Source organism: Penicillium verhagenii (genome assembly GCF_028828195.1).
Source record: "Penicillium verhagenii strain IBT 33310 chromosome Unknown utg000003l_segment0_segment0, whole genome shotgun sequence".
Classification (NCBI taxonomy): domain Eukaryota; kingdom Fungi; phylum Ascomycota; class Eurotiomycetes; order Eurotiales; family Aspergillaceae; genus Penicillium; species Penicillium verhagenii.
Window position 1 is genome coordinate 2,415,832 of NW_026643167.1, and position 22,795 is coordinate 2,438,626.

The window sequence follows — 22,795 nt, forward strand, 5'->3', positions numbered from 1 at the left end:
GAGCCTCGAATTGTGAACTTGATCATGTGGTCGCCCAGGACGCTGCAGAACTATTAACTAGTATAACATTACACCACATTGGCAGCAAAACGCAATTTTTCAAAATGTTTCTTCAAAAACCACGATACCATCACGAGACCGAAGCTCAGCAGCAAAACGACGCGGTCCATAATTGTCATGAGAAGGCTTCACCATATAACCATTTGCCCGATACAGGCTCTCTAGTTCATCGGCAACATGCTTATCCTCAGTAGGCATCCCGATCAACTTCCAGGTTCCCCAGCTTCCATATGGTCTCATAACATAAACCGGGATGACTGCATGGAATCTATGAACCATGAGAATATCTTGACCATGGTTGTTCACATCAATAATGACAAATGAGTAAATACTCCTCACGTCTAGGGCAAGGAGACTGATTCTGTAGTCGGTTTCCCATCCCGGAAAAATTGCATTGACGAGATCGGTAACATCTCTGAGAGCCCACCTGCCTGGAGCTCCTTCTGTCATGCCTAAATCCTTGCTGTGGACCTTTATGACAATCCGTCTGGGACTCTCATCTTTGAAGACGAAATCACGGACGTCGGCCGTTTTTGCTGTCTTCGGTGAAGACATGCTTGGGGAGAAGTAAAAGAAGAGCTAGAGATAGCGAGGATAGAGTAGAGTAGGGTGGTGAATGTTTGGAGGAAAGGGATGTATGCTATGTAGCAAGTTGTAACTCATTGTTGAGAGTATAGTAGTAGTCTAGACTCGGTATGTACTATGATGGGAAAGGGCGAAAGGCTACTAGTCCTGTTACGTCTTCCAACTTTGGAGCATTTCCCGATATGGATCCGATATGGTGCTCGGAAACAGTATTCCAAGGTTCTTTGGTGCATCAAATTCTATAATATTAAATTTAGCTAGGAACGGAAAAATCTTTGCTGGTCGTTGGTCGCTTGAAGAGCGGCCTTATGGGCGGTCTAGATCTAGGCGTTGTAAGGCACAAATATATGGCCTGAGGTAACAGGCATCAAAACCAGGCACCCATGAGCCCAACATGTGACGTGATATCAGTTATCCTGGTTCGTGGCGCTTGTTATACTAGCTTGAACCTTGAAAGAAAGAGCTCGTGTTCTGTTCGTCCTGACATTACCTGATGATAGTATCTCTACCTTCATGACGCCCAAGGGATCGCGCAAACGGGCGAAGCCCAGCCCTTCTGGCGCGGCCTCACCGTCCCCCGCATCGCCGAGGAATGACGGGCGAGACCGCTCGAACTCCCAGCCTTCAGGACACGCAGTGAGTCTGATCTCTTGAAGTAATAATGGCTTTCTTCTTGCCCACCTAACAGTGCGCTATCGCTGCCTCAGAGTTGGTATCCCGGGTCCTGGTCGACTGCCTCGCGAGTGTCCAAGGCGGCTCCAGTTACCGAGGTTGCCCGTGAGAGCATCTCGGTCGCTCAAAACGTCGCCTGCAGTCTCGCGGAACACTCGACCTCCCTCTTTGACTCTCCCAAACGAAATCGAGCGCCTTCCATTCAGCTCATCAAAAAAGCCGGTGCATCTACCCGTTCGCTTCCTGCTGGCGTGACTACAACAAAAGTCAATATTGCTTCAGATGGATCGGCTTCTACAACAGCTCTAGACAGCCTTGAGGATACTCCTGCAACAGGGGTACCGGCAACAGATAAAGAATCATCTTCCGATACTCCAGTTAGACCCCAGGAGAAAGCAGCCGAAGGACAACAGTCGAATCTTGATACCAGTCCGGATTCCAACACTTTACATGCAGGACATGCAGCTGAGCAACCTGGTGGATGGTTCTCGTGGATTTACCCAACAGCGCCCGCACAGCAAGATACCGTGAACGGATCCGAATCAACAGATCAAATCCAGAGCTCAACCGACAGTGCCCAGATGACAAATAAAGCCGATATCGAAACAAGTACAGCACAACTTCCCGAAGAAGGACAGCAACAATCGGTACAAAAACAGGACGAAGGGCCTTCCCAGGCAGAAGCTACTCCCGAGACCGCTTCAACTGCACAGAAACGCTCTTGGTTGCAAATGTGGTACGGCTCTTCGGCAACTAAGCAAGAAGATCAAGCAGCAGTAGAAACGGACGATCTGCCTCCCACCAAATCAGACCCGCCAACTAGCAAGGACGCGGATATGTCACACAAGGACTCTGCAGAACAACAGGAAGAAGAGCCACCCGCTAAACCTTCAGGATGGTCATTTTGGTCGAAAGATCCACCGAAAGATGTGACGCCAGGACAGCCACAGGAAGTTGAGGCAGTCGAGGCATCAATAGCACCCGATACCGCATCTAGATCAACAAGACTCGAGCCAGACCCCGAAGCCAATGTGAATATCACAAAGAAGGGCAGCCTGAAAGTCAAACCGCCTGTTGATGGTTATTTGAAGGATGGGGCTCTATCTACCATCGAGGCGACATCTACATTCACGCCACATACAGAGCCTCGACCTACCGATTCTACTGCCTCCAAGCAACTACAAAACATTCTGCCAAATCAAGTGCTACCCCGTTTCGAAGACACATACCACTTGGAAGAATCACCCTCTTTGTTTCAATCCCTTGGCCGATTTCTACACTACAGCAAAGGTCCCGAGCACAACCATGTATCCCGTGTTAAAGAACCACCTCGAATTAAACGCGCACTGGCTATAGGCGTTCATGGATATTTCCCTGCTCCCCTAATTCGAAGCGTGCTTGGACAACCTACAGGAACATCCATTCGATTCTCCAGCATGGCCGCAGAATCCATTCGGAAATGGACAGCAGACCATGGATACTCATGTGAAGTTGAAAAAATTGCATTAGAAGGGGAAGGTCGCATAACCGAGCGAGTAGACTTGCTGTGGAAGTTGCTTTTGAACTGGATGGAGGAAATTCGCAAGGCAGATTTCATTCTGGTCGCATGTCACAGTCAAGGTGTACCGGTCTCAATTATGTTAGTCGCAAAGCTGATATCTTTTGGCTGTGTCAACGCCTCACGGGTAGGCATATGTGCCATGGCTGGTGTCAATATGGGTCCCTTTTCCTCTTATCGGTCTAGATGGATAAGTGGATCCGCCGGGGAGTTGTTCGACTTTGAGCTGCCTTCCAGCAAAGTGTCCAAGGACTATGAATCTGCATTAAGATGTGCACTTGACTTTGGCGTTCGAATCTCTTATGTTGGGAGCATTGACGATCAACTCGTCTCGCTAGAGGTATGTTACCCATATCTGAGGCCACTCACCTTCGAACTCGCACTGATACTTAATTGCAGTCTTCGCTATTTTCTCCGATTGCCCACCCATACATCTATCGCTCTGTTTTCGTGGACGGTAGAGTGCACGCACCAAGCTTGTAAGGAATATCGCAACGGAAAATTATCATCATATAAAATACTAACCTAAACAGTGTCTCTCACCTTGTTGGCTTCGCCTTGAAACTCCGAAATCTTGGTATTCCAGACCATGGTTTAATCCGCGAACTCAGCACCCCACTGGCTGGGAGTCTGTATACCGGTGATGGCCATTCCCGATTATACGATGACGAAGCCGTATACTATATGGCTATCCAGTTTGCACTGGAAACTTCAACGACACCGGATGCCACATTGAAGATCAAACGATCCAACCCTTCTACAGCTTCGAACCCCTACATACTCCCCTTCGCAATGCGCGGTCTTCTTGAGGAAGAGCATGTGCGCCGTGAGCTACAAGAGGAGACGATGGAGCTTCTACGTCAGTTTGACGATTGGAAGCCATCAAGCAAGGTTTTGAAGGATGTCAAATTCAGGTTAGAGGGCATTCGGTCAAAACTGTAGCTTCAAATACTCAACCCGTCAACGGGTCTCGTGGGCTACTTTTATGTTGAACTAGCGTTTTTAGCGATTGATATATTGATTAGAGGAAATACACAGTGTCCAAAGGTTGCACAAATACCAGGTACATACTATCGAACCTATGTATGTAGGTAACATTGAAGCTCACATGCAGTCAACATTGAACTGCTTTCCAAGGGGTTTGCTTCCAGATGTCTACATACATAAGTGAACATACATACTAGTAGATATGGATCAAATCATATTACATGTGCATACAGAACAATATTTTGCCATTCGTGTGCGTTGCCATTATAAAGTTCTGAGATAAGTTGATACTAATGTGCATAGACACATTTACCATGAATGAGGTATGTACCTGAAAAAGACTCATTGGAAACACCTGTTGAAACATGGTACATTATGCTTCTCGCTATGAGGAAAGTAGAGAGAAATAGCGGGGAACTGAATTGCAGAATGCAAGAATTGAAGAATCGCTGATGAAACGTTGTGTACTGTGTATCGCTGGAAAGAGCGAAAGAAAGCAGTTAAATACCCGGGAACGCCGTTTGATATGCACCTTGAATTTCATCTTGGCCAATGTTAGTCATAAGAATGCGGAATTGGACATGACAAAAAAGCCTTACCTCTCATTCCATCCAAAGCTTCAAAAGCCAACGAATAATTGGAAACTGCCTCGATAATTCGTTCCAAGCCTCGCCGAAGCTCCTCGATCAACCTATCAGTTGAGTCGCTCACTAGTTCGGTCTCCACATCGGGGGACATCTGGTTTGCTACGCGAGCTTTGTAGAATACCATGAACATCGCGTAACTACTCTGCATCAGGCAACATGCAAAAGATGGCATGGTGCGTGGGAGAGAATGGCCTTGGTGATGTTCTTCGTGGAGTGGTTGCGGGTACGGTAGAGATTCAAACATTTGTGAGATTACCAGGGCAGCGCGGAGACAGATCTTGGTGGAGTGCTGTGTACTGTAGGGGAACCCCGGTGCGAAAGGGTATTGTGGGTACTGCGGTATGTAAGGATGGATGTCTGATGAGGTAGATGAGTCTGACGGGGTCATGTATTCGGCCGATGCAGCTCGCTGAAATTGTTCCAAATTGCTGCAGGAACAAGAGACATTGTTGATTCCCGAGCCTGAAGATTTAGGAGTGAGGACTTGGTTTGTGTTGGTTGCATTAGCGGCTGTTAGATCGCAGTGTCGTTTGACGAAGATTGGGATATCTGAGAAGGCGCGGAATCGATGGGTTTTAATTTGCGCACTGGAAAGCTTGATCCTGGACATTGTTCGTATACTTTGTGCAGTGATTGTTTCACGAAAATCGCCGAAATCTGACTCATGGGATGTGATTGGAAGGACGTCAGTTTGTGCGAGTACAGAATTTGTCCAAGAATCGAGTTGTTGCATTCGTTCAAACATGTAGTGAAGACCTGACTGCGATGCCAGTGACTTGTTTAGGTCAGAAATGAACTGAGTCGCCGATACTAACACTTGTTGTGCTTGTATCAAAATGGACCAACCCTGGAAAATTGTTAATTACTGACATTTCCAGACAGTACCCTTGGGATGACAGGGCTCCAAGTTTCAAAAGCATACCTCGGCATCTGAAGAGAATCTTGGGTATGGGGTTGTAAATTGAGGGTCATTAATGACAATAGTAGGAGGCTGTTCCAGGATCAGTAACGACTAGCTTGAGGTGACCTGCCTGGACTCACAGTTGTGCTCACGATGGAGCCTTGTATAACACAATAATATGTCATCCACCACGCTCTCCGACGTGCTTCGGAGAATTCATTATCATCCATATAGTCATGGAGTGACTTGTCTAAGGCTAGAGCCAATGCCTGACTGGCCCGATATCTCATCTTTAACAGGTTTCCGCGCTGGGAATACTCATAGACCGAAAGGATTAGTAAAGCCAGAAGGGTTTCTAAATCCTCTGGGGTCCGAGGATGAAGCCTTTCTCGGTTGACTGAAGGTCGTGGAGTCGATAAAGCCTGCCCGGGGTCAGTTGATGACAGATCAAGATCACATTCCGCGTCAATGACCGAGCTGGCCAACTGCGCGAACGTATGGGCGTATGTTCTGCGCTGAAATATGGATGCAGGAGAAGTGGGATCAGGATCATGAGGGTGCGGAATCAATGCCAGCACTGCTGAAATAGCAAGACTCAGAGGAGACCGCGGCCGGTACATCATCAGAGGTTCCGAAGATGGGTCAGAGCAAGAGACCTGACATTGAAGAGGGCGGTCTCGACATTGAGGTGCCACCCGCGGTGGGAGGATAGGGAAATAGCTATGTATGAAATCATAATAGGCGTTTAAGCTGTGTAACGGATCAGAAATCTTTCTTTGCGCGCCTTGGAGGCAGAATGGACGCACATTTCGGGTTCACTTCCGTAAGTTCGTACATAACTTTGGGCACCAGTCAATGGCGACGGCATCAGTTCCAGGGGGCCATGTGAAGGATCCGTTTCGCCGGCATAGTAACCCTGGAACATGGAAGACACCTGGTGAGGGAAGTCTAGATGGCGTAAACCCGCACCCGGCAAAGAGAGGACATCGATTTGGGTAAACATCTCTGGTGCTGGAGATCTATTAATATCACGGCAAATCATGCGATTGGAAATCAAATAAACATACTCTCCTCAAACTCCGTAGAGAGCGCGGCATACTGAGTCTCATCCTGTTGGAGTTCGTCCTCGGGCGACGGTGAGGTTCTTTGCTTCTTCGTACGAGGCCCACCCCGTTTGCTGGGTAGATAAGAACATTTTCTGCCTTTGCTGAGACACTAAGACGGGCACTATTAGTATACATGTGAAGTGCGGTCGGACCCGAGGTTCATGCATGCAAATAAATATTTATACAAATAAAAAACCCGCTAGGGAAATAGCGACGAGTCATTCTGGAATTTTTCTTCAAGTAGACACAAACCTACATTGGAACACGGCTCTTGCCCACCGCATCGGGTTCGCGAAGCGCGGCTGGAGTCCGGGGTTAGCAAAATCTGTGCATCGGCCGGGGGACCGGGGCGTAAGGCGTAACGCACCAAGGCAAACAAGCTACCTTGACGGGCGGTTTGGCGAACTTCTTGCGAATCGGCCGAAGCGCCGTCGACACAAGCCCGCTCTCATTTTCAAAAGTGTCGACCATGGCGAATCACACGGCCGGGATGTCATGGGGCGATACTCCGCAATCCCCGCCCTGGTTGTTCTTTCACACACTTTCTTGCTTTACTAGCTCTCGGGGTCTGGCGTTCTAAAACCCCGGGGTTTGCTCTTCACACTCCCAAGGTTTTTAAAACGTCGTGCGGACCAAATTGCGCATTATTGTAGTGGAAATCTTGACGGATGAAGAAGTGCTTCCTGTGATATAGAAGCGGGAGCGCTGATTGCTTGATCTTGTTGGATCCAAATCCCGAGCCGTGGAGATTCGGGATTTGCTTGAGGGTACCCTTGTCCACAATTTGTCACGATCAGAACTCACCCTCGTATGTTGACGATTGGGAGAGATTGAGAATGAAAGTGAGCATGACGGACTCGAAGAATCCATGGAAATCAATCTGGCATTTCTTCCCTCCCCCCTGAAACACGAGATACTATTGGTGATCGTAAGTGGCGTGCACAACTTGTTCCGGTGTCTGAACTCGGGGTCACATGACGGTGGGGAACCCCGATTTGGAGATGAAAACAATGTATCATCGTCACTTCAGGATTTGAAAAAGCGATCAGATCAATGGAGATCGAGATTTGTCATGAGTACTTTTGGTGTAACTATGTAGGCATTCTGGATATGTGTAATATCTCATTCAAACTCTCTTCCAAGGTTGGCGGTGAAATCCAAGGGGGAACATTGGAGGAAGGGTTATATCAATTATAGTGTCTTCAATAAACCAATTCTTCTACACCTCCAGATCCCTTCCACATGTGCAAAGTTGATATTTTGCATAGTTTAAATATTTTAAATATTTTCAATATCATATTTTGGTGCAAGTCGCGTTCCTGCGCAACCTGCACTTTTATAAAAAAAAAAAAAACCAAAAAACCCCCCCCAACACAAAGATCTAAATACATGAATGTTTTAATCATTTATTTTCCAATGGACGAGAGCTTGATGCCCGTCACATACCGTACACTATCCCAGATACTATCTGGAATATGAACTGGTAATTTATGACCCTTTAATGACTGATCAATCAACCACATTCCAACCACGAATTCTTCTTTGGTCAAAAGTCCGATGTTTTGACTATCCACGAGGCTCCACACCTGTTCCAACACCGTGGATGGCAGACGGCTGCGGGACCAGATCTCCCGCACCACAAGGTTCAACACCATCTCCGAAGGTGGAGGCCATCTCTCGGTCCCACTCAGCTTGAGATTGGATGGAATGAGCAGCCCCTTATTGGAGGCCCAAACACCTTCATACCGTTTGCGCTCCTTTTCAGTCACTTCTTGCCGCCATCGTTTCCGATCCCCTTCATTATGCTTATGTGGGTGTTTGTGGAGTAGGTTCACTTTATGTCGTCGATTGGAGTCGGAGTCTTTCGGAATACCGCGCAAAGTCATCGGCATGCCTTTCGGTGGACTCGGAGTTCTTGATAGATCACTCATTGGGGAATGTGTTAATTGAAGAATGGACCGAGCCCTTCGTCGGCGTGGAGGTGGAGGTGGAGCCTTGGGCATAGGGGATGCACGGGCGGATGCAAGGGAGGAGGCGACAATGGCATTGGAGAGAGCTTCCTCGTTCATGCCTGATTCACTCAGCGCACTAGAGCTGCTATTGTGTGATAAAGCTGAGATTGATGCCATGCTCGGTGTCGCTCGTAATGAGCTCGGGGCAAGCATCGGTTTGCGTAATGAAGCCTGCGAAGAAGCTGATGACCGCGGGGGTAGTGGGGGACCTTTTGATGCCACTTCATCCGGTAGTACTAGAGATATTCGAGAGGTGGAGGGGTATGGACTTGTTGCCTGGCTACGAACACTGCCAGCACGGGATCGAATTGATGGGGATCGAGTGGACAGAGGCGGTCCATTGCCGGGTTCTCCGTCGAAGCTTGAGAGGTCATCATCGAGCATTCTATGGGGATCCGGTCGAATTGGGAGAGGGGAGCGTAGCTCTTGGCGATTCCCTGGGGATCGCGGTGGGGGTTGTTGAGATTGTGCTCTGCTCGCACTACGCATGGCACCGAGTCGGGCAGCATCGACGGTCGGCTCCAGTTTTCGCGCTGGGGACCTTTCCGCCGCTAGACGAGCTGCCGCATGTGCTGCCAGTTGTTCTGGACCGGGACTTCGGGCTGGGGATTTTGGGATTGGCGATCTCGATATCGAGGGAGTTCGTGGTCGTCCTTGAGTACTGGAAGTGGTTGGTGGAGCGAGCGAGTTACTGCCAGCAAACCTTCCAATCTTGTCCTTCACGGAACCAAATTCGGGGCCTGACTCGGAATCCATCTCTGTAGAAGTCTCCGCATGCCGATTCGTACGACTGGCGAAGACGGCCGCAGCAGCAGCAGAGGATTGGGCGTTCACATTGGATGGTGGACGAGATTGTTGAAAGGCGATCGCTGCACCTAATCGCGCCGAGTCATTCTTTCGGAAAGCCGGGGCTGCCACCCGTGGGTTCGCGGCGATCTCGCCGTTCATGGAAACGACCACGGAGTCTTTCTCGTTTTCTTTCTTTTTTTTTTTTTTCTTAGTCACGGATCTGTTCGTTTCTAGCCTTCCTCTCAAAGTTGCATGTTGCACTGCAGTGGGAAAAGAAACACAAAAACAATATGACGCTGACGGCCCACTTTTCTCGATTTATTGCGACCGTGCGCTTTTTACTGCCACGCGACGGGATACGGCGTATATTGGACCAGGGGCTAAAGGAGAAGTAGATTATCCCAATGATCTGGAGAATTTCAACAAGATTGATTCAGTTCTCGTGAATACATGCTGGACAACCAGGTGCATTTCAAACTCCATGTGGAGTCTCTACTATTCCTCCATGATCAAAATCTCGTAGATCATAACCCATATTGTACTAATACTAAACTAAACTGTTGAACCCCAGATTTCAGCCTGGTCAAATTAACCGAAGTTCGTTTAAAATGTCAACACCAATCGCGTTAAGTTATAGCGCTTTTCTCCGCTTCTCCGCATGTGGCTCAGTTTTAGATGTTCACCCGGTTTCCTCCCCCCCCCCTCATTTTTGGGATCTGGCATGATCCTGGGGTTTCCCTGCAGCATGGTATGAACTACTCTGGAGCTGCATCCTCTTACATCTACTGCAGGCGCCATGCAGTCGGACAACGGCAATGCGACCCCGGATGAGGCTATGGATACAGACATGGACGTGGACGGCGATGTGGACGATGCGCATGCATCAAGTGGGGAACAAGCTGAACAACCCATGCAGAACCCGGGCCAGGTGCAATGTTCAGTTTGCAGCAGCAAATTTCGTCGACCGGAACATCTGAAACGCCATTTGCGCAGTCATACCAAGGAAAAGCCATTTGAATGCGCTCAATGCGGTCGGCACTTCTCTCGAACGTAGGTGCTCACATCATACCACAACCGGAGAGGAGAAATAGAAACAATGGACTCATGCGATACATAAATATAGAGATACCCTTCACCGTCACGAATTGAGTCACCATAACCCAGGAACTGACGGAAGCAAAGACCGTACACATCGCATTACCGTCAAAACCTTCCGCGCGTGCTTCAGTTGTGCGACAGCCAGAGTCAGATGCAGTGGTGGTATGCCATGTGGACGATGTGAAACGCGAACACTTGAATGCCAGTACCCAACCGAGAGACGTTCAAAAGCAAGGGCCAGAAATGGAGCACGGGGACCCTCTGGATCAGGAGCGCATGAATCGGAGCCCCAGTCTCCTACCCGTCCTGCTCGAGCCCAAAGGAATAATTCGACTGTTCAGGTGGAACAAGCGACGTCTTACCAGCTCGCGCAATTTTCGGTGAATGGTTTGAATGATCCGCAGATAGCATCGAAGCCCTCGATTGTCCCATTCCAAAATACGATCAACACTCTTGCGGAGAACACACCGTCAGATGGAAGAGGCTCAGTATCAGGGCCCCCAGATCCCAGACTTTATTTGCCACCGTCCAACCCTTCATCATCTACAGGGCCCTTGCCATTATCGGCGTATCAAAATGGAGAATATCATGGAACGTCAAATCCCGATGTTCCCAAGATATTTTCTGTTGAGACAGCAGCTGGCATTGGCCATGAAATGAGGAATACACAGCCTGGTATACCGAACTCGGGGGCCGATATTGATATGGACATGACCGAGAACCCGGAGATTAACCTGGATTTTGACCCCTCATTCTTCGATCAGTCTATGCTATCTACCATCAATTGGCTTCCTAACGAGCTCTTTGCTGGGCCCACAGCTGGTGACCAGAATCAAACCTCTAGGGCCCCTTCGCAATTCTCTCAACCAACTCTTCCAGACAGTTACATACCTCACATGGCATGGCACCCACCAATCGTCCACGCTGATCAAATTAGTACCTCCGTCCATGAAAATATCTCTCAAACCCCGTCTGGACATCTCTCTCTTGGCACTGACTTGGGATCCCCAAAACGCCGGCCATCTCATGTTCCTAGCGAGGCATCTCCCCATTCTGAATCAGTAGATTCAACAAAACGCTCCGCAGACTACTATGTAGATGGTGGTGGCGCGCGACTTCCAAAATACAGAAAGCGACAGGCAAATTGGTCAACTTCATCTGCCGAGGTGAATTCTACCAGGGAGTCTCTTTACGGGACAAACTCACGTCGTTTTGACTTCCCCACGGCACATGAAGTCAACATGGAAAGCATTTCCGATGAAATAATTTACTCCGTTCGACCAATCGAATCGACGACCTATAACGAAATATACCGCAATTTTATTCTGCTTTGCCGGAGCGAGAATCCATTTTTCGAAATGTTCGAGTCTGACAATTTCCCGTCGGCTGAAGATTGCACTCGGTACCTTATCTGCTATTTCGATTCATTTCAAGCAGTATATCCTATGCTACACCTTCCATCTTTCAACCCTAATCAGTGCTATTGGCTTTTGACCCTTGCTCTTGTGGCAATTGGCTGTCACAGTTCAAGCAGCCCCATGGCAGATCAGCATACAGCTGCTTTCCATGAGCTGATTCGGCACGCTCTTCATGTTGAGGTAAAATCTGATCACTCAAGCCTTACGAGTAGACTGACTTACAATTATAATTTGGCAGAAAGAACGTTACCATCCTGGTCAGGACTCCCTTGATCTAATCCAAGTAATGTTGCTCAACTGCATTGGCCTTCTCCACAGTGGAAGCGAGCGAGCCAAAGCCTCCGCATTAAGCTCCTTCAAAGATCTTGTGACTCTTATGAACCGTGAAAAACTATTGGGGATGTCAAAATCGAGCAACTTCCAAGGCTCTTCCGATGATGCTAAATGGATAAACTGGGTCCAAGATGAAGTTCGAAGACGAACCGGTTACTGTATTTGGGTATGCACCTGTCAATTGCTAACAATTATTGAAAAACGACTGACTTACCAACTAAGCTTCTGGACTGTACAATTGCCTATTACTTTGACGATCGCCCACTCCTATCCCTGGACGACGGACAAGCTCCGTTGCCCGCGCATGAGACGCTTTGGCACGCTAAATCTGCGGAGGCGTGGAAACAGCTATGGGAAAATCCAACCAATGATTTCCATTCACCAGGTCACTCTCAAACATCATCACGAAACTCTCCTTATACAGTCAATGAGTCCTTGTATGATGCGGTACATATACTTTACATTGAAAAGAGGTTGGTGTCTGGGATTGGAGAATTTAGTCATATTCTTCTTATACATGCTCTTTATCACCGCATGTGGGAAGTGGGTGATTATTTCCGCCGACCTCTTTCTTTCTGGAACCCGACCGCCAAAAAGCAGTCTCGTGAGACTGCCATTCCAATAGGCTCTGTCTGGCTTCCAGGGATCCCATCATATTCTAAATGGCGCAACAGCGCCTGTGACTGCCTTGACATTCTTCACTGGACTGCTAACAGCACTATCGCCAAAGCTGCTGGGTTAGAGCATCCCACTGTTCTCCACCTTCATTCCGCACGCCTTGTATTACTAGCACCATTTCGAGAGATACGCTCGCTAGCTACCTCACTGGCATCCAACAACCTACGATGGAGTAGGCGAACTCAAGCCATAGAATGGCAATACATATGGCGTTGGATACGTCATGATCAGTACAAAGCTCGTCTATCAATAATTCACGCCGGAGTGACTCTTTGGCACGTGCGACGATACTCCACCAATGCATTCCATGAGCCGGCAGCTGTGTTCATCGCCGTGTTGACACTATGGGCGTACGGATCCTGTTACGCGCATGGTCCAATGGAGTCCAGCCCCCATTCACAAGGGTCCCGAGGGCCACCGTCGCAGGAACCGAGTTTCATTCATCTAGATCGACCGTGTGATGATGAGCTGGTCCAGCTTTTTGTGCGAGAGGGTCACTCGATGAGAGGCAATATCACAGGCGTAGGAGACATTTGTGCGCCCGAAGGCCCAGAGCGAGTACTTCAAATTGGCTCTGAAATATTATCTAATTTGACAGCATGGGGTAGCTCTAAGAGCTTCATTGCCATTCTAAGCCGCCTGGCTGATATGGTGGTCCGAAACCCAGATGCGGAACATAGCCGCAATGGGAATGCGGATCCTCGCTAATATCTCAGTCAACAGTTTCAAATGGTTGTTTTTCTTTCTACTTCTGTTTTGTTTTGTTTTTTAAAATATACCCTATGAAATGTACATTAGTCTTGTAAACAAAGTAAACTTCACTATACAGCTAATATTTATGGAGTGATGTCACATGGCTCTTATCTTATCGCTATCGCTGCCTAGAGCTAAGCTAAAAGCACCTGGAAACTCTTGTCTTTCCTTCTCTTTTCTCTTTCAATGTTTCATATCACTATGGATTACGATGAGATTATGCCTAATCCTGCTCCAAATCTGGACGAAGACTTGGATGAAAAGTAAAAACTACGTGACCCATGAGCGATATTGTCACCAGTACTAACTTCTAGAAAATAGATACCCAAACCGCCCGCATAACCGCTCCCCAACACTTCCATTTAACGAGCTTTACCTGAACCTCTTTGATGCCCTTGGTCAAATCAAGAAGAAGCCAGCCGTGTCAAAGCTAGCTCAGAGGAAAGCTGGATCCAAATCAGGGAACAAAAATAGCTTGAATCCATTTGAACTCCGACACGATGTCATCGCCCGATTTATCTCACGATGGCGCAAAGAAGTGGGCGACGACATTTACCCGGCCTTCCGGTTAATTTTACCTGACAAGGACAGGGACCGTCCAATGTATGGGATCAAGGAGAAGGTCATTGGCAAAATGCTTGTGAAGATCATGAAGATCACTAAAGAATCGGAAGATGGTTACAACCTACTCAACTGGAAGCTGCCCGGTCAATCTGCCGCAACCCGTATGGCGGGCGACTTTGCCGGTCGCTGTCATGACGTTCTTTCCAAGCGGCCTATGCGAACCGAGCCGGGTGATATGTCCATCGAAGAAGTCAATGAGAAGCTCGATCAGCTTTCTGCAGCTTCAAAGGAGGAGGAACAATCGCATATACTGGCTGAGTTTTATCGACGTATGAACCCCGATGAACTCACATGGCTCATTCGAATCATTCTTCGCCAGATGAAGGTCGGTGCCACTGAACGCACGTTCTTTAACGTGTGGCACCCGGACGCCGAGAGTCTCTACAGCATTTCTAGTAGCTTACGGCGTGTTTGTTGGGAGCTTCATGATCCCAATATTCGACTTGATGCAGAAGACCGTGGGATTGGACTGATGCAGTGCTTCCAACCTCAACTGGCTCAATTCCAAATGCATTCATTCGATAAGATGATTTCCAGAATGCGTCCGACAGAGGAAGACCCTGTATTCTGGATTGAGGAGAAGATGGACGGTGAAAGACTGCAACTTCATATGGCTCCTGATGAATCCATTCAAGGTGGTCGCAAATTTGCCTTCTGGTCCCGCAAAGCCAAAGAATACACCTATCTCTATGGCAATGGACTCTATGACGAGAATGGAGCACTGACAAGGCATCTAAAAGACGCGTTTGTGGATGGAGTTCAAAGCTTGATTTTGGATGGTGAGATGATTACCTGGGATCCAGAGCAAGATGCTATGATCCCATTCGGAACCCTGAAGACGGCGGCTCTGGCAGAACAGCGCAATCCATTTTCGAATGGACCTCGGCCTCTATTTCGAGTGTTTGATATCCTGCATCTTAACGGGCGTGATTTGACTAAATACACCCTCCGTGACCGTCGAGCCGCACTGCAGAAGACCATCCAACCTGTCCATCGACGATTCGAGATTCTTCCTTACGAGGAAGCGACCACAGCCGCTGAAATTGAGACGTCTCTGCGGCGCGTTGTCGCGCAGGCATCGGAAGGTCTGGTCCTGAAGAATCCACGAGCGCAATACCGCTTAAATGAGCGTCATGACGACTGGATGAAAGTTAAGCCCGAGTACATGACTGAGTTCGGCGAATCTCTTGACGTAGTGGTCATAGGAGGTTACTACGGTCAGGGCCACCGTGGAGGCAACCTCGCCAGCTTCTTGTGTGGTTTACGGGTCGACGACAATAGTTCATCTCAGGGAGTAATTCCTCAGAAGTTTTGGTCTTTCTGTAAAGTTGGAGGTGGGTTTACTGCCGCTGACTACCAAGAAGTTCGCCACCACACAGATGGAAAATGGCAGAAATGGGACTCGAAAAAGCCGCCTACCCAGATCATAGAGCTGGCTGGTGGAGACGCTCAATATGAAAAGCCAGACATGTGGATAAGACCATCTGAATCGATCGTGTTGTGCGTCAAGGCGTCTTCTATATGCGTGAGTGACGAATTTCGGATGGGATTGACGCTCCGTTTCCCCCGATTCAAGAAAGTACGCAAGGACAAGAACTGGAAGACCTCGCTATCCGTACAGGAGTTTCTGGACCTGAAGTCAAATGTTGAGAAGGAGCAACGAGAAAAAGAGTTTCAAGTGGACAATTCTCGAAAGCAGAAGCGCGTGAAAAGGACAGCGAAGAAGCCTTTGCAAATTGCAGGCTACGATGAAAAAGAGAACGTCAAATACGCTGGTCCATCGGGCCAAATATTTGATCAGCTTAACTTCTGTGAGCATTGGAAATACTGTGTCCTCTTTCTGAATTTTTATTTTTTTTAACATTGAACCAGTTGTCATGACCGATGCTAGCAAACCGACAAAGATGTCCAAAGGTGAACTGGAGCAGCTTATCAAAGCTAATGGCGGCAAAGTATTCCAAACCCACACTGCCGCGGCAGACATGATTTGTATTGCCGAGCGAAGTAAGCTTATCCCTCGAAGAAAAATTATCGGCTTTGCTAACCTTTATCAGGGACGGTGAAAGTGGCATCGCTACAAAAGCATGGCGATATAAATCTTGTTAAACCCTCCTGGGTGACGGATTGTATCAAGCAAAACGAAAAGGATGCAGGACTGCCTGACTTTCTGCTTCCATTTGAGCCAAGGTATCTCCAATTAATATATAAATAGATATATAGGAGCTGACCAACGATTTAGACACATGTTCTTCATAATGGAAGACCGAGATCATGAGATTAAAATCAATGTCGATCAGTACTCAGACAGCTATGCTCGTGACACAAATGTTGAAGAACTCAAAGAGGTCTGATTTGATCCACTCTTGTTCCAGAGTCTACTAGTACGCTAACCTCATAAACTAGATCTTGAACAACATGGAAAAGGACGAGCAGAGAAGGAACACTCTAGATTCTCGCACCTCAAAGAAAATAGAGAATCTCATACAGCATAAGATCGACTCCGGATACACGGCACCTTGTGGCTGGCTCTTCCGCCGTTTTACATTTTTCTTCTTTGTCAATGGTCATAAAGAAAACGGCACCCATAATAACGAAACCGACATCGGTGCAGCAGCAAATGACATCCGTCTACAACTTGCATGCAATACCGCGCTCTTCGGAGGAGCAAGTACCGCCACGTCGGTAGAAAGCTCGGATATAACTCATGTCATTGTGAATCCAGAGACCTTGTCTTCCAAAGAGATCTCTTCCTTGCGAGAGAATTTAGCTGCACGACCAGGGGAAAAGATGCCTTATCTTGTCACCGTAACTTGGCTTGAAGAGAGCTGGGAAAATGGAACCCTGCTGGATGAAGAGAGTAAGCCACAATTTCCCCCTGCGTTGTCCCTTTTTCAAACATATTTGGGCTCTCTAACTGTTTGATGGCATAGGGTTTAATGTCCCTAGATGAGAAATGACCTAATGTTATGCCAAAATCCCAGTATTCTTATCTTATTTTCTGTTTGGGTAGCCTTGGATGGCAATCATGTGAAAACACTCCTATGTCTTTGGACGCTTCGTGTGGATTTGACCGCTGAAGGCTACCAATATCAGAACAATTGTGATTGTATTGTTATCATTGTTAAACAGACTCTTGAAGGAGAATTTCCCCGACCGACACTTCTTTCTTCTGAACCTTCTTCTCCGACAAACTTGTTTGCAAGCGGGCATCCTTCATCAATCTATCCTTCTCCGCCACAGCATTCCATGTCCGATCCCGACAATTAACTTGCGCCAGTCGCAACCACTCAGCCCACGAATCTGTCTTCGGAGCCGCCCCACTAACAGTGATCCAGTCTACCGCCCCCGTAGCCTGAATAGCATACCACAAGCTCCGCGTATAGCTCGGAGGCTGCCCATCATCCCCAACCCTCCCGCTATCAGCCAAATGATCAGGCGTCACGAGCTCGCAATGATACCGAGATAAATCCCAAATCCATTTCCGCGGAAGCAAAGAAGCCACCCAGTAGAGCGCATTGAGAATAACATATATAGTCGCGATAACGCTCTGCATGACCCAGTTGCAATTTCCCAGAAGTAGCACCGAAACAATGACGAGAAGCATCCCAACACCCGCAGCGACTCTGGACAGCCGATCATCAACCAAGTAGCGACACTCTTCTGGTCCCGTATACAATTCCCGGGTAACCTCTTCCGAGCACTTAATAATGATGAAGACACCGCCCTGTCTTCGGATCACGACGTCTCCGTCCGGAACGGCGGCCTCTGATGGCCGCGTAGCTAGCCGCGGTCTCCAGTGCGACGCGATCCCCATCAAACTCGACGCAGAGGACATGGCTATAAGCGCAATCACTGCTGCTCCGTTTGCGAGCAAGATTGCCCAGATAAGGGCCCCCAGCGTGAGGAAGCAGAATGCCACCGTGAGAACATTGACAGGTGAGAACATGCGAGTAGGGATCAGGGCTTCGGGTTGTACGGGTTGTTGACTCTTTTCTGTTGGCTTGGACGCATCATTTGTTTTTGCTGATCGGGTCGTCGAGGACCAGCGGGTGCGGCTTTTCTGGGCCCAGGTGACGCGGTAGACGACGACTTGGAAGGCGGTGCATTCTTCGACGGAGTGCAAGATGTCGGCGAAATAGTTGATTTCGTGGACTAAGGTGCCTGAGTGCACGCCGCAGACTATGCCGGTGATGTTGGGCAGTCTTGATGCTCGGGTGGATCTGAGGAATGACTGGGGGGCGGGGATGAGGCGTGGAAGTAAACATAGTCTGGAGGCTGTTACGGGTTGGAAGTGGTCGGCCATTAAGGAGTCTCCGAGGACTGCTAGAAGACTGACTACATCAAGTCGCCAACCAGGAGAGTCGTTGCGGCCGACTGGGAACCACGCCATTTAGATAAAAGATTTAGATATACTATGGATAAGATACAATAGTGGATTTGAAGGAATACTTCAAATGTTAGAGATGAGCTCAAAATTGGGAAATCATAGAGAAAATAAGTCTGGGATAGGCCATAAATCTTCATATATGTAAAGCCAGCCAATATCGGCGCTTAATACTTGACAACTGGAGGTGCAGGGTCAAGCTAGAAGGTGAAGATGCGTAGCCACCTGGAGCCTGGGCACCCAACATTGAATACATGTATGCACCTGTCGAAAATAGTCAGAGTCCTATCCAATAGATGTTAGGCCTTTCCGCCCATGGGGGCCAGCGGCTGACCCTATATGCGTTGTTCAAAAGTCCACGCGGACCAAACAAAGACCAAAGATACGAACCTACATAAATAGGCTCCTGGGCCCAGTTCTAAATTTACCTATTATATACAATGATATGTATGTTCTCTAACGTATCCATTATGTAGTGTGTACCACCTCATTGGAATTAGGCACATGCGCCACCACTTCAATCTCAACCCGCATATCATCCTCCCCAAGACGACTAACCCCAACACAAGTCCAAATGGGCTGATGCCCAGGCATATACTTCTCAAAGTTTCTGACCATAGCCGCCAAAGCCTCATCATTGATAGGCACATGATATGAGTTGACCCGAAAAACCTGGTTCCAGCCCTCGCCGCCGGCATCTTGGAGGTTATGTTCGACATTGGCGAATGCTTGGTCGATCTGGGCATTGATTTCCTTGTAGAACTCGCCTGTTTCACGGTCCCAGCCGCCTATGGAGATATAAGATCTTGTTAGTAACATTCCCTGACAAGTTTTTAGATATACCTGTTCCTGTTCCAGCTTCGTACATATGAGCGCTGGTAGGTACTAGGTAGCGTGCTCGGATTCGATGTTCAAATGTTCTGATCCATGGGCTGCTTACCTTGACCTGCGCATTCTATCCGGTCGCCAATTCGGACCGCTTGGCTGTATCTGAATTTCTGGCAATTTCTCTCGCCGAGGCCTTTGTATGAGAAGTATTGGAGATGAGACATTGCGGGTTTCTTTGGAAGGTTGCGGGGCTTGATGTATGTATTGCCACCAGATTGATGCTGCGTGGTGCCTTCGGGGATGTTTGGAAAGTGATCAATTGCAGATTTATCCATCAACGTGTCGAATTTTATAACGTGGGGTATATGCCGGAATATACATTCCGCTGGACATGGTTATCCTAGATAGGAGTGTACATAGTGTGTGGGGCGAGGATCTGCCAATATTCGGAAGGTTCAATGGTGGGGGGCGATCGTGTCAACTGGTCCCCTCTACTCCATAAAGATGCAATTGAGCATCCACTCATGCAACGGGTGCACATGACATCTGGAGGATCGTTAGCTCAGTTCAGAGTGGATATTGGAGATTTCCGATCAGCTGATGACCTGGGGATACTTTTGTCTAGACCAACTTAAGGTGATTCGTACCGAGGAACAGCAGAGAAAAAGAGTTATTGGCTTTCTTGTAATTCGTCATAGACACGATGCGATTCTTCGGCTTCAGGATTTCCAATTTCGAGATATTTTCATTTAATCTACAGCTCATACTCGGGAAACAGGAATCAAGTCGAATCCAGCAGTTCGATGCGGATTAGTGCGGATTAGGCTGATCTATCAGTTAAGGTGGCGTAGATGTGCACGTCACTGCTACTTAGCGAGTACTAGTACGAATGAACAAAAGAACCGACGCCTCTAGGGCTCAACATTCAACCATTGTGGAAGAAATAAAACAACATTTTGAACAATAAACTCGGAGAATTGAGAAAAATAAGGAATAGCGAATACTACATTGACCCCAGATCGACAAAGAAAACCATGTGGGAAAGTGCAATGATGGGCTCATGCGGAAACAATGGCTGACCACTGATGATCTCATGGCGTCGGGATGATATCACCGACATTTAGCTGTTCATTTATTGTTTTACAACATCAATACCGTAATAAAATAGCAACGAATAGGAATGTTTGGTTTAAAATAGAGTTGATTGGTCTTCTGCTTTTGATACAAAGGCAGAAGACAAAGATAAAGATAGCTAAGGGAATTTATATCCAAGGGGGTATGTCACAAATGAAAAAAAAAGACGTGTCAGCCGGGACACTTAAATCCTGTCCAACGCCAACGCTTGTATGATGAATAAGAAAGAAAAAAGAGAGAAAGAAATGGGGGATATATGTACTGATAAATCGACATGCGCTCTGCGCTGTGTCAGATTCACCTTATTGACATGAGGCCGACACACCCACCCAGCGGGATGGAATATTGTTGTCTTCGCCGTCATCATAGTCTCCGGCTACCCGGTAAGGATTGCTCTTGCGAGGAGGAAGATAGAAACGAGCCCGAGGAGGGATGTCTTCACGAAGCTTGCCGCTGCGTCGCATGTTCATCTCCAGGACAACCATGCGGAGGAAATCGCTGTTCTCACGAGGTTCCCGTTGACGTGACATGGGTGGAACCTCCGGATCAAATGTGTAGTACTGGTCACGTTTTTGCTTAGAGACCACATGGAAATGATTGCGTCGGTTACCACGGCCTCGAGAGCGGCGATAAGTCTGCATTTGAATGGATACACAAGCCTGAGTCAGCTCGGGAGTGTCGTGCGGGTGATCGTGATAGACACACATCTCCGCGGGAGAGATGGGAGTCGGGTTCAAGTACCGTCGCAATGCTGGGGAGGGTGGGGTTTGCATCGGTGGAGGACGGCGATCATCCGTCAGTTCAGGCGCGATAGTGAAGAGAGACCGAGTGAGGAAGTCCTCGGGCTGGACCGAGGGTGTTGTCAGGGAGGAAACAGATTGTGCGGCCGATTTGAGTGCGCGCAAAGATGCCGTCAGGTTTGATTTAAAGGAAGATTTCAAACGCGGGAAGGATCTAAACGAGGCGGGTTGCTTCGAAGGGATGATATCCGGCCCAGGCCTCTGGAGATCGATTTCTATGATCTCGCCTTCTTCAATCTCGGCCTCGAGGAGCGGGTGATCGAAGACGCAATCTTCCGCGGGAGTATACCGTAGGTGTCGCCTTTCAGAGGGACTCTTTTGGCTAGCCGGAGTAGGTGGTTGAGAGATACTAGATGGTGATGGGAGGTCGTGGGCAAGTGATGGCATTGAGTCACTCGAGATGGATCTGGCGGAGAAGGGAGGTTCGGATTCTGAGTCATTGCCCAAATATTTCTCGTTGTCTTCTGGTGGGCTTAACAAGATATCTAGAGGGGAGTTGCCCGATCCAGATGTCAAATAGTCCTCCTTTGACTTGATCCCTTCCTGCATTAACCGGCTGAATTCCTCCACGTTGTTGCCTCGGGGAAGTTTCCGAGGTCTCCGGTTGGACCAAGTTCGTCGGGGAACGGGAATGGCTGTTGCGTCTAGCATGGACGCGACTGCTTTAGGTATTTGACGGTCATTGGAAGAAGAGGAAGAGGATCGACGAGATGAGGCGGAGGTCTTGGATGGGGTGCGAGGATGGGCCTCTCGACGCACGGGAGTGCGCGAAGTCCGTTTTGACGGGATACCCACGGGGATGGCATGAGTCGACCCCGGGGCTTTCACATCGTAAGGAGACTTGGAGCCGGGTAGATACATGGGTAAATGTCCCGGCCGTTCTTTCCCTTCAAGAGACGGCATTGTCTTTTGGTGTGGTACTGAAGTAAAGAGGAATGCTCTAGGGACCATCATCTTAGATGATCATGCCAGAGCGAAGGATTTCGGTGGTGTATCGTCCAGACGAGGCGCTTTGGTCGAGTCTTTGGGCGAGATACATTGAAGGGAGGAATGTCGACTATATCTCCCGAAGCATGCGCCGGGATGGAGAAGAGAGCGGCAAGCGATAAGAGTTTTGAATCTGGGAATAGTTTGGGAGATTTGGAAATTCCAGGGTGAGGTAAATATAAGAGGTCTTTGGAGTGAAGGGAGAGAAATAGGTAGCGTGAAAGTGAAAGATGGGGAGAGAAAGGTTAAAGGCGAGAAGGAATGGGGAAAGGGAAGATAAGAGTGCAGTGCAGAGTGATAAGGGTGTATTGGGCAGGTACGCGTGTGACAGGCGTAAGAAATGGACCGCTTTTAGTCAAGCGAAGTGGGGGTCTGGACCCATTCACTGGGGGAATTTGCTGTGTTTCTACTGGGTATTCACTGGGTTTCAATGCGTTTCAA

At 48.3% G+C, this 22,795-nt stretch overlaps 9 protein-coding genes across 9 annotated transcripts; 4 read left to right on the top strand and 5 right to left on the bottom strand.

Annotated features, from left to right (window-relative positions):
• Positions 1–99: 99 nt before the first annotated feature.
• Positions 100–615, bottom strand: N7466_002293 (uncharacterized protein; the record flags this gene model as incomplete). The annotated part of the gene is made up of 1 exon (XM_057161691.1): positions 100–615. One exon carries the CDS (start codon positions 613–615, stop codon positions 100–102), a length of 516 nt encoding a protein of 171 aa, XP_057024976.1.
• A 543-nt stretch (positions 616–1,158) lies between these two features.
• On the top strand, positions 1,159–3,817 carry N7466_002294 (uncharacterized protein; the record flags this gene model as incomplete). The annotated part of the gene is made up of 4 exons (XM_057161692.1): positions 1,159–1,281; positions 1,353–3,215; positions 3,275–3,354; positions 3,409–3,817. 4 exons carry the CDS (start codon positions 1,159–1,161, stop codon positions 3,815–3,817), a joined length of 2,475 nt encoding a protein of 824 aa, XP_057024977.1.
• A 554-nt stretch (positions 3,818–4,371) lies between these two features.
• N7466_002295 (uncharacterized protein) lies at positions 4,372–6,987 on the bottom strand (the record flags this gene model as incomplete). Its single annotated transcript, XM_057161693.1, has 8 exons — positions 4,372–4,406; positions 4,462–5,356; positions 5,432–5,500; positions 5,551–6,160; positions 6,217–6,421; positions 6,478–6,625; positions 6,773–6,818; positions 6,884–6,987. Coding segments are annotated over 8 exons (2,112 nt in total), but the record flags the coding sequence as incomplete, so codon positions are not given.
• A 935-nt stretch (positions 6,988–7,922) lies between these two features.
• Positions 7,923–9,476, bottom strand: irs4 (the record flags this gene model as incomplete). The annotated part of the gene is made up of 1 exon (XM_057161694.1): positions 7,923–9,476. One exon carries the CDS (start codon positions 9,474–9,476, stop codon positions 7,923–7,925), a length of 1,554 nt encoding a protein of 517 aa, XP_057024979.1.
• A 637-nt stretch (positions 9,477–10,113) lies between these two features.
• N7466_002297 (uncharacterized protein) lies at positions 10,114–13,552 on the top strand (the record flags this gene model as incomplete). The annotated part of the gene is made up of 4 exons (XM_057161695.1): positions 10,114–10,367; positions 10,441–12,013; positions 12,072–12,332; positions 12,389–13,552. 4 exons carry the CDS (start codon positions 10,114–10,116, stop codon positions 13,550–13,552), a joined length of 3,252 nt encoding a protein of 1,083 aa, XP_057024980.1.
• Positions 13,553–13,783: 231 nt separating this feature from the next.
• On the top strand, positions 13,784–17,171 carry N7466_002298 (DNA ligase (ATP) DNL4; the record flags this gene model as incomplete). Its single annotated transcript, XM_057161696.1, has 7 exons — positions 13,784–13,860; positions 13,919–16,032; positions 16,094–16,225; positions 16,276–16,408; positions 16,461–16,566; positions 16,625–17,078; positions 17,152–17,171. The coding sequence occupies 7 exons, from the start codon at positions 13,784–13,786 to the stop codon at positions 17,169–17,171; spliced, it is 3,036 nt and encodes a 1,011-aa protein (XP_057024981.1).
• A 757-nt stretch (positions 17,172–17,928) lies between these two features.
• N7466_002299 (uncharacterized protein) lies at positions 17,929–18,377 on the top strand (the record flags this gene model as incomplete). Its single annotated transcript, XM_057161697.1, has 2 exons — positions 17,929–18,157; positions 18,268–18,377. The coding sequence occupies 2 exons, from the start codon at positions 17,929–17,931 to the stop codon at positions 18,375–18,377; spliced, it is 339 nt and encodes a 112-aa protein (XP_057024982.1).
• A 527-nt stretch (positions 18,378–18,904) lies between these two features.
• N7466_002300 (RidA family protein) lies at positions 18,905–19,768 on the bottom strand (the record flags this gene model as incomplete). The annotated part of the gene is made up of 3 exons (XM_057161698.1): positions 18,905–18,940; positions 19,089–19,393; positions 19,546–19,768. 3 exons carry the CDS (start codon positions 19,766–19,768, stop codon positions 18,905–18,907), a joined length of 564 nt encoding a protein of 187 aa, XP_057024983.1.
• A 1,101-nt stretch (positions 19,769–20,869) lies between these two features.
• On the bottom strand, positions 20,870–22,321 carry N7466_002301 (uncharacterized protein; the record flags this gene model as incomplete). Its single annotated transcript, XM_057161699.1, has 1 exon — positions 20,870–22,321. The coding sequence occupies one exon, from the start codon at positions 22,319–22,321 to the stop codon at positions 20,870–20,872; it is 1,452 nt and encodes a 483-aa protein (XP_057024984.1).
• Between the last annotated feature and the right edge of the window lie 474 nt (positions 22,322–22,795).